This window comes from Trachinotus anak, unplaced genomic scaffold (genome assembly GCF_046630095.1).
Source record: "Trachinotus anak isolate AG129_WGS33_773 ecotype Australia unplaced genomic scaffold, CSIRO_AGI_Tana_v1 ptg000002l, whole genome shotgun sequence".
Classification (NCBI taxonomy): domain Eukaryota; kingdom Metazoa; phylum Chordata; class Actinopteri; order Carangiformes; family Carangidae; genus Trachinotus; species Trachinotus anak.
The window spans coordinates 11,166,062-11,176,226 of NW_027273853.1; the positions used below are offsets into that span (position 1 = coordinate 11,166,062).

General features: G+C 38.5%; 2 protein-coding genes across 5 annotated transcripts in view; one reads left to right on the top strand and one right to left on the bottom strand.

Moving 5' to 3' along the window:
- ano3 (anoctamin 3) overlaps positions 1-6,188 on the bottom strand; it is a 39,614-nt gene extending 33,426 nt beyond the window's left edge. For 2 of the 4 annotated variants that reach the window (XM_071496738.1, XM_071496731.1), the window contains exon 1: positions 542-6,188. In XM_071496738.1, coding sequence (XP_071352839.1) covers positions 542-692 — 151 coding nt within the window. In that variant the 5' untranslated portion in view covers positions 693-6,188. The remainder of the gene's footprint in view (positions 1-541) is intronic. The other 2 variants (XM_071496723.1, XM_071496715.1) reach the window with 2 other exon arrangements.
- A 157-nt stretch (positions 6,189-6,345) lies between these two features.
- Positions 6,346-10,123, top strand: svip (small VCP interacting protein). The gene is made up of 4 exons (XM_071496919.1): positions 6,346-6,816; positions 7,101-7,151; positions 7,977-8,090; positions 8,698-10,123. Exons 1-4 carry the CDS (start codon positions 6,754-6,756, stop codon positions 8,710-8,712), a joined length of 243 nt encoding a protein of 80 aa, XP_071353020.1. The 5' UTR covers positions 6,346-6,753; the 3' UTR covers positions 8,713-10,123.
- Positions 10,124-10,165: the final 42 nt, after the last annotated feature.

Consider the following 10,165-nt stretch of genomic DNA (forward strand, 5'->3'; position numbering starts at 1 on the left):
CAGTTAAAAGATATAAAATCCTCCAGCAGTCAAAATGATCTAACTGAAAATAACTGCAGTTATTAAATGGTAAAAGGGTTATTCAACGCTAAAATTAGCAATTAAATATTCCAGTCAAAGGAAATGTTACAAGCAAGAACAATCAAAGCTGTGCCTTCACTAATATTCAACACATCTCTGTGTTTGCCCGCTGTTCAAAGAATCAAAGAGCTCCCCGCTCACTCTCACTCCAGAGGCTGCTGAATGACAGTGACATCTAAGATCAAGACATTCAACTAAATTACTACTACTCTGAGGCCTCACAGCCAAAGGACCTGCTGATGAAGCTTTTCTAAAAGTTCAGAGCAAACAATTCGACTGAGGGCATAAACAGTGTGGTCAACACAGCCAATCATTACTGTGCTGTTGAGTACATCTGGCGTCCAGTGGCCACAGCACAGAGACTCCCACGGCCGACAGCCTCATTGACACTTACGATGGCAGAATCAACAAAGGTGTACAATGGGTAAGAAAGGTCCATATTTATTGTTGGCAAACTCACCGGAGTGTTGGTCGGTCTCGGTCTCTGAGTGGAAGCTGTTGGCGAGCGAGGAGCTCCAGGACACTGAGTGGCTTATGGTGCGATTGATAGGACCATGCCTGTCGCCTCCAGAGGAGCTGGAGGCCTGACTCTCCAGCAGAGGCACAAACATACAGTTGTCCTGATGACATGGTCCTGCAAAACACACACGCAGACACACATCAGCATCAGACAAGGAAGTGATCAGAGTATGTTATTAAAGGAATTCTTATTGTTGCTTTTATCTTGAAGGGCATCCTGTCGTATATTCAAACCATTATAGCAGTTGCTTGTGTCATCAGTGGGAAAATGTAATTGCTTGTATGTTCAGATCAGTAAAATGTGTAGGTGATCACAGCAGTACAGCTCTCTACTTATCCCTCTCATGTTACTGTGCTCATACATTTTTAACACTTCTTTAAAATTCCTTTTACCCTCTGACACTTGACACTAATGGGGAGCAAAAAGCCTCTGGCCTTCTAAACCAACTGTGTAACTCACCTGATCAGGTTAGATTGTCAATGAAAACCATAAAACAGTTAAACTTGCAGAAATGTCTCATGATGTCAGAATACAGAGGTATTCACTTAAACTGTTCAGGGATAGGTGATTACTGGAATAAACATTTGTCTAATTTGCAGCTTTGTTGTGATAGAGTCTGTTTTCTAGCTTTGGAAAATTAGAGCAAGATGTCAACTGATTTTCTTTTTTAGCAAAAGTAAAATAGTAATAATCAGCACTGAGTCAATATACTGTGTATGTCTTAAATATTAAGGCCTCTATGATTATATAATGTTTCTATTTTCAACTACACATTCAGGATGTGAATTAATGTTGATGTTAAGAACTATATTAATAAACTGTCCATTCTTGAATTCAAACAGTCATCCAACCCAGTATTATATGCTAAATGTCAGCTCCTCTAATCCGCAAATGTGGATGTTTAGAAGGGAAAAACCAGCACAGTAAGACTAAAAATGGATTGATGTGCATTATAAATTATAGCTGAGCCATTATTTTTGTAGTAATTGCCTTTTTACATAATGGAGAGGCTATCATTCTGACTCCTAACCAGGTCACTGCTAAGGTCAACCAAGTTAACATACAATAATGTATTTTAATTTGTTTACAATGGAAAAATAACATCTATAGTCAGAGATTTTTATTCAGTGTGTGCTGATGTGTGCTCCCTCCCTCGTGTGTGCATTCAGCTTCATTAAAACCAACAGGAAGAGCCGTGGGGATGCACTCAGAGTCCAAACAGCGTGACTCACCAACAATTCAATGTACTTTGCATCACAGAAATGACTCTGTACACGTTCAATAGCAACATCTCCCTTCAGCATCTCTTCTCGATGGAGCCGACAAGAGAATAAGATGTGGCTGCCAGACATGCTGGTGCGTAAAGTATGTTATTGAAACGCTAAATATTAAAAATGCAGTTCAGTTCGTGACAGCAACAGTAATTACTACCAAAGGGCTTTTTACAAGAAGTCTACAAGAATGGAGTGTGGTGCAATACACTGAAAATACAGGAGTACGTTGTGATTCCAATGTAGTGCAATTTCCTGTCTCTCAGTTGTGCTTCACTGACAAACACATAGACTGCCATTAATGAGGTTCTTGCACTTGAAGGGAAGGTCGAAGTCATAACACTAAGATGGAAACTGCTGCACCTAGGTCACCAGAGAACTGGACAACTGGTCAGAAAAAAAAAAATCACTTACCTTAAAATGTGCTTTGTCCATTACAGCTGTTTAGTCTAAGTGCCTTCATATACTGTCTTGAAGATTTCAAAAGTATGGGAACATTAAGTAGATCGATTGATGATGAGCAGGTACTTCCTCTGTGAACTTCCTGGTGCCCCAAATTCCACTCCCAAGTAACCGCTCAGAAACGTGTGACTCCATTAACCATGTATCCACTCCATTACCTAAGTATGATTTATCTGAGCAAATAAGCAACACAGCCAGATGGTCTGACTAATACTATTACCATGACTAAATTACCACTTTGCAACAAATGTCACAAACACATCTTGGGCTTATTGATAAGCTTGGGACATTGCATAACATAATTAGTGTAGGTATACAAACACTTCATAACATTGAAATGTCAGCAGATGATACAACAAATGTAATTAAGTTTGAGTGCAGCCAGGTGGACATCTTCTCCAGCAACTTGTTAATTGAATAAAAATGGCATCAGTGTTTATATCCATAATACCTATAAGCTAAAGGGGGTATACATCAAGTCCAGAGGGAATTTATATAGCAGTGTTTCCATTACATGATGGCTACACCAACCTGGTCTGTGAGCTTTATGTCTCTTAAACAGCTTACATTAGTCAGCAGTGATCACTTCAGGGAACATAAATGTTTCCATAAAATCATAACATCATAACTGCCTCCCTCCATATTTCCATTGTGTGCAGATATAATATTGGGATGCATCAGATGAAAAACTGCATGAAGGAACAGCAGTTAGAGTCTGTAAACACTGTTTTAAACAATGAGCATGGTTGTAAAGTAACATGCAAACCAGGGCTGAACAATACGCAAAAATAACCATCTTGTGATAATTCTGGCAGACATTGTGATTTGATTTCAGTTGGAATGATCGATTTTGTATTTTATTTTTACTTTAAGTTTTTAAAAATGATAATGGTGAGGGTTTTTTTTTTTTTTTTTTTTTGCACCTTGTACCAAACAATGATGTTTCCCCTGCATCTGTAGAATATGATTTGTAGGCCGGGGCGTCTCTGTAGCACCACAATGGTGCTAACAATGCACCACAATGTTGCAACACATTTTACCTTTATTGAAAAAACTACAGCTCCCGTGATTTGGATATTGCACTTGCACATATTGCATTTTCAATTATACTTTGTTTATTTTTGTAGCCCTAAGGCAAACAAAAAAAAATCATGACTCCACAACAGGACTTGACTTTGAGCAGAGTGATGCAGATTCTCCTGCACTTGTCAAATCCTCCGAACCCCAGAGAGAGTTCAGTTTTGACCGAAAAGCTGTTTTGTTTTGTACAAAATGAGAGACAAGTTCCAGGAAGAAGTTATCAGTGAATAAAGCTTATACACAGCTTTATTTTATAGCTCTATAGTATTTTTTTTATTGGTGATCACTGCTCAGAAAGTAGATGAAAAAAATATTTGCTATTTCCCTTATAAAAAGGCTGATGAGTTTTCAAAATCTCATCTTCATGAGATTCTTCCCAGGGAACTTTTGTGCACACAACTCATCTATCATTGGATGAGGGGGTTCACACTGAAGGATTTAAACCAACAGCAAATGCTTGATGATTTATAGCGAGGTAAACACTTCACCCAGCAGAGCCACCACATCACAGTTTGCCCCCATGACCCCCTCAGAGTCTCTGCACACCACTGAACATTATCCACATGGCTCAACACAGATGAAAACACTGTCCTATTAGCTATCACGACATAGCCAAGAGTTTTGCCATTTTCATCTTTGCCTGGGGCAATGATGATTTAGAACAACTAATAAAAGCCTCAGCAGTCATGCATTGGATAGCTCATTAAACTGAACGATAATGGATATTTCCCTAGAAAATAGTCACGCTCTCTTTTCTCCAGACTGGCTGACCATAGATGTTTCACCACAAGATTACAAGGAGCTTTTCTGAGTGCTGTGCAAACATGCCAGAGACTAAATGAATGTTGTACACAAGAAAGACACATAATGTGCTCTAGATAACTATTATTCTGTTTAATCTACAAGCATGTACAGGCTACTTTATCTATTTCTCATTTATGAAAAATGCCATGAAGGAAGCATCCATGTGAACTCTTCTTAGAAAACTATCAGTAGGTGATGCACCTTCACTAACTTCCCTGTTCATTCACTACATATCCTGGCTCATGACTAAATCATCAAGTAGATTAACAGCATATTTTATACACACTGAACTCACCTGCACCCTTCACTATATGTTACAGTAGTTTGCTACAGCTTTAAAATAAGACTGAACATTATGATGGTCAACTGTTAGACAAGTGTACTTTTACTCCAGGTTGGACAGTATACAGTAAACAATAACAAAGAACAAACCACTAAACACACATATCTGGTTAAAAAGAAATCAAATGCAATAGCTATGAAATCAGTTTATCAGCTGCAGTTTTACTACAATCCCTTGTGCCTCCTTCAGCAGTGAGTTAAACCTACCCGAGGAGATGCCAAGAGCCTGTGATACGTTGACTTCCATTGCATGTACTGGCGTCTTCAGTACAAATCTCCCATCAGTAACTTTCTGAATGACAACTTGTATATATAGAAAAACTGTGCAATCTCATGGACCTGCCATTCCCACAGTGCAGCACCTTTGAGCTGTGAAACAGCCCGGGCAGTGCAGCGAAGATGGATGGGTGGAGTTTAAGATGTTGGGCTGTAGCATACTACATTTAACTCCCAGGATACTGATTGTTGAGTATTGATTGGACGGAACTGCTGTGTGGAGGATCACTCACTCACTCGCTCTCTCAATAGTCTACACGATTGACAACAGATTCTAGCAAGGGAAGATCCACTCTCTTAAGGGTAAGTTTGACCTGGATTAGTTACACTTTTGACAGATTTGGTTATCCTTGTTGGAATTCATTTTTTTAAGCAAGTATTTTTGCGATTTTTTCTGGAAGTCCCAAATTGAGATTTCTGGGAATGTCCTGTTTCTCTCAAATCTCGCGCTATTGCACAGAAATTCATTTGTAGCTTATAGGTTATATATTAATATTAATATGCATGTGGATTAACCAAATCAGATATATTAGATGGAAGAGATTAAGATGGTAAAGAATCTAACGTGGGAAAACTGAAAGACTGGGATAGGATCAAACAGCACAGTTCATATTAAAACCTGAATAAACTAACAAAACACTGATGTCATAAATGTTACAGTTTAGTAATGTGTTTCTTTAACTTTGGGGGCAACCTGCCAATATAAATAACAAGCTAAAAGTTTCAGATATGAAGATTAAGACCCAAGCATGGATCTGGATGTTAGCCTCACAGTCTCCAAAAATGCTCCTCTTGATTAACTCCTGAAATGAGCTTTTCTGTGGAACAAATCCAGCTGCTGGGTGAGGATCTGGGCCTGTCACAGTACTTTAAATTGTTCTCTATTAAATGCAGAGGAACGAGAGGGATGGCTGTGCATTAACAATTCAATAAACCTGTTACAAAAATTGTGAGAGACCCAGAAAACCAATCTGGTTTGGTTAAAAACTTCTTCATACATAATTACCTTATTGTTCCACAAGGTGGAGTTGTCAGGAGCGAAATCCGGGGGAAATTAAGAGCAACAATTAAAAAAAAAGCAGTAAAGCAGCATTTTTTTTTTTTTTTTTTTTTTTGGTCAAAACGCAACCCAACCTTTCGTATGGAGCCCGGAGTGGTGATGGTGACCGTGGTGTTGGTGTTGGTGTTGGTCTGGTCCCTCACCAGGGGGTGGCGCTGTTTGACCAGCTGTCAGAGGCGTCACCACCACGTCACCACGGCCACACTGAGCTATGTTCACAATAACCAAACACACATCACAAGCACAATGAACACATTTTTAAACGGTGTTAGTTACACTGCTACTCCCGATTCGTTAATTATGACAAACAGTAGTAGCCTCGTAGTGATTTCACTGCTGACAAGATAGTTAGGTTACTTTTGTGTACAGAGTAAGCTAGCAGAAATCTTCAACTGCGGTTATTAATTTAACGCTATTGAACATACCCTGGTGGATTTGTCAGCCAGTTGAACTCTAACCAAAACAAACTCAGAAGGAAAAAATATTTGGCTTAGACGTCTGACTGTCAAACAGCTATTTTCCAAATGCCGATGCGATTAAACAAGAGGTGTGAGGAGAAACTATTCATTAGGCGGCTTGTAGCAGAGACCGGCTTTGTAGTGAATCAGTAACCAGCCGTTAGCTAGAATGCTAACGTTACCATAGCTTTACAGACCCAACCGTTAGGTAACGGTAACGTTATGCTAGATGACCCAACAACAACCGCTGGGAGTGGAGGCTGCTGCTGCTGTTGCCTTACCTGTCAGCCCGGTAGTTTGAAACTGGCTTACCGCCTAGCCAGGTAGCCATTTAGACTAATCTGAGACTCTGCTAACTAATTTTCAACGTTGCCTTTTATTCTGCCTGGAAAAACAAGTATGGGGATGTGCTTACCGTGCCTTGGCGGAGCAGCGGACGACGTTGTTGTCACTCCAGATCCCGTGAGTTAATTTACTACAGCTGTTAATACCAGCTGTGACGCTGGATAAGTCATAATTTCACTATTTCCTTCCAATATCAACAATAAAAACCAGGCACCTTATTTGAACCTACGTGAATTTGATTAATCATCAGTGTAGGCCCTACTTGGTAATGTTTAGGAGGCGTTAACCGTGTTTAGCCTGTGTACACATTGGCATGACAAGTATGCTCCAGGCCCAGCATGTTGAACTGAGCGGGGAGGGTCTGTCTGCGGCGTTAGCTTAAGTTTTCTATGTTTTAACAGGATACAAGGAGACGACAATTAGCCGAGGCTGCCGAGAAGAGACAAAAAGAGGTAAGCTTTAAGTGGTTTCGTATGCTTATCAATGTGTCAAGTGCTAAAACACTTATGCAGCTAAACTAGGACAGTAATAAATCATACAGCCATGAAGACTGGATTTATTGTAGGCTGTGGTTTATACTCTTATCTGAAACTGATTCATCAAAGGTTGAACGTAAAGATGGTATTTATTGGAGGCTGTTGTTCCTAAGTGCATTCATTTTAGCGAGATGTACCTAATAATATCTGGTGACTGAGTTCAGCATAACATCAGAGCCCTCTATTAAATACATACACCCCGCTCAAGGTAGATGCACTTGACAGTGTGGTGAGTAATTCTTTATTGTACAGAAAAGCCACTTGCAAACCCGTAAGAGACATGCTAAAGTCCTATCAAGGTAAGTAGACATGAACCAGAATGAACCCTCTTCTTGATCAGGTGAATCTTTTGGCTAGTATTTTAACTACCACATCTCTCTACTCCAAGTCACTGTTTTCATCTTTAAATTGGCACCCTGTCAGTTCACACTTTCACTACCACAGATGAAAGCTCCTGAGTCCTAATCCACAGTCACGTTAGCAGTACTGCACTATACAAAGCACCTTTAGCTGAATTGCCTTATTTGGCAGTTGAATGCCCTTTTGCTAGCTGTGATTGAACACGCCTTGAGCTTTCTGAAGAGGTTGTGGTTATACTATTTAGTAGAAAATGCTTTTGAAACACATGCATGTTTTTAAGACAGCTTGTATTGAATTTGAACATAAAAACAAGAAATAAATACATGTTAATGATGACCCATTGCATTTTAGCGCTTGGTCATGTTCCACTCTGTTTTTTAGACAGCATACAGGGGTGTTAAAAATCCAGAAGCTGTCGAGAGGAAAAAGAAAAAACAGGAAGAGACTGAGAAACAGGCGATGACCACCTCTGTGTCTGGCGGTGGTGGGTTGAAGGTTAGTTTTGTGTTTATCTTCGAGCTGTGTTAGTTCTTAAACAACTTAAATGTCATTACTGGGTGCAGTGCAAATGAATATCTGTGAATGCAGACATACTGAATCAACTTTCTTAAGTCAAATAAGCAGCACTAATTTCATATCTGATGATATCAATTAAAAAAACAGATAATCTCTGTCATTTCTGTTTTTAGAGTTCTTTAATTAGAACTTGATGACTTTACAGTTGTATTTAATTCAATGCCTTTATTGACAATGTGAGTATTTTAGTGATTACTACTGATGCATACTAGTATCTTAAACTGTTGTCATTTAAAGATGCTCTATGTAAGTCTTTGCTGTTGCTACATAGCTAACGTTAGCATTAACAGCTGTTACCTGCCAGTCTAGAAGAAAATTTGTGAGTTCAGTTCATAGCTTAATTTCTTTACTTGCCAAGAAACCACATTTGGTGACAGAGAAAACTTACATAAAGCACCTTAATGTATTATGCTAAATATATATATATATATATATATATATATATATACACAAACAAGCTCAATTTCTTGGCAACTGAACGATGTTGTAATATGATATTTTGTCCCCATTTGTTTTTTTTCTGTAGTGGCAGGTAGGATGAAAACCATGATTGTACCACCTGAAGTCTTGACTCTGAAGTCCAAAACAACATGAAGAACTGCTGCAAGATGACTTGAAAGATGTTCGAACTGGTGTCCACTGTTTAATCTTTTTTTAAATTTTTTTTATGATGTCATTAAATGATTACAGATAGAACAGCAGGACTACAACCCTTGTTGCCAAGTTACGTAAGCCAGTTTGGACCATTGAACAAGTCAAGGAAGATACATGAACTACTGTATTAGTTTTATTTGACAGTTGATTAGACAGAGTCTTATAGTGGCTTGCATTAGATAACTCAAAAGAATATAATTATACAGTGAAGTTGTATCTCTGGTGACTCTTGTCATATCAAGATGAGCTGTCCTCAACACACTAATAACATAGGCTTCATCACGACACTTTTCTTTTTTGGTTTCATAGTCAATTATCAATATTCACTGTATATCCGTTAATGGCCACATTACTTTTTGTATGACTCCTAAAATCCATTATGCAAATGACACATTTCACAAGTTGAGCACAGTTTATGTTTACGAAGAAATCTAAGTGTGCTTACTGTAGTATTAATGTGCAGTTATAAAAATCCAGTTAAGGCTCATTTCACCTTGTTCAGGGCTCTGTTTGTTGGCAGCACAAAGGTAAGTGCAAACAGTGCTATAACTTGTTGGCAGGTTCTGAAGTTGCAATTTATTTATTTACCAGTCAGTGCACATCCCACATAGAAGTCCCCCATTGATGAGGAAGGAGGAATGCAAACTGTTGGTGTTTTGGTGAAAAACAAATTTATGAAATTTTGAACAGAACAGGTCTGTATTTGGTGCAATGTTGTGTAGTTGCTAATTTGATGATTCAATCAGTAAGCACAAACTACAGCTACAGATAAATGCTAAATAATGTAGAACAACACATTATGCAACCAGTAAAAGTGAAAAGAAGTGAAAATACCTTTAATGACCACATTCACATGACCCATTACTCCTTTAATAGAGCCTTTTTTTGGTTTTTCTCTGCACAATTTCAGTTTGTTGTATTGAATTATAATGTATGCAATGTATGCAAACTGTGTTGCCTGCTTAATTTAAATGACAAATGAAATGTGTTTATGGATTGCCATATGACAAACAAGCTTTTGTGAGACATCTATTTGCACACAGTTTGTCAATATTTGGTCAACAGCGAATAGGCTTGCTTACTTTCTATATTGGGAGAGATTCATGTCAACTACAATGGAGATGTGAAGAAACTGAAGGAAAGAATAAGTGAATTGTGTATGTTGTGAAATTTTTACTTTGACTTGCTTAATTGAGTGCATTTCTTACAGCCTTCACTTGATCCTTAAATGCTTCCAGTGCTCTCACCATTTTGTAGAAAGCCAATGTTATTTGCTACAATAAATCACATTTCTGCTACGTTTGTGTGGATCTCGCTTCTGGAATTGACAGGAAGATGAT

What these genes read in the sequence shown, in the direction of transcription:
- svip (XM_071496919.1), top strand. Translation starts at nt 6,754, where the DNA reads ATGGGGATGTGCTTACCGTGCCTTGGCGGAGCAGCGGACGACGTTGTT. An exon ending in TTGTTGTCACTCCAGATCCC is followed by an intron (nt 6,817 to 7,100) that starts GTGAGTTAATTT and finishes ATGTTTTAACAG; the next exon opens with GATACAAGGAGACGACAATT. An exon ending in CCGAGAAGAGACAAAAAGAG is followed by an intron (nt 7,152 to 7,976) that starts GTAAGCTTTAAG and finishes TCTGTTTTTTAG; the next exon opens with ACAGCATACAGGGGTGTTAA.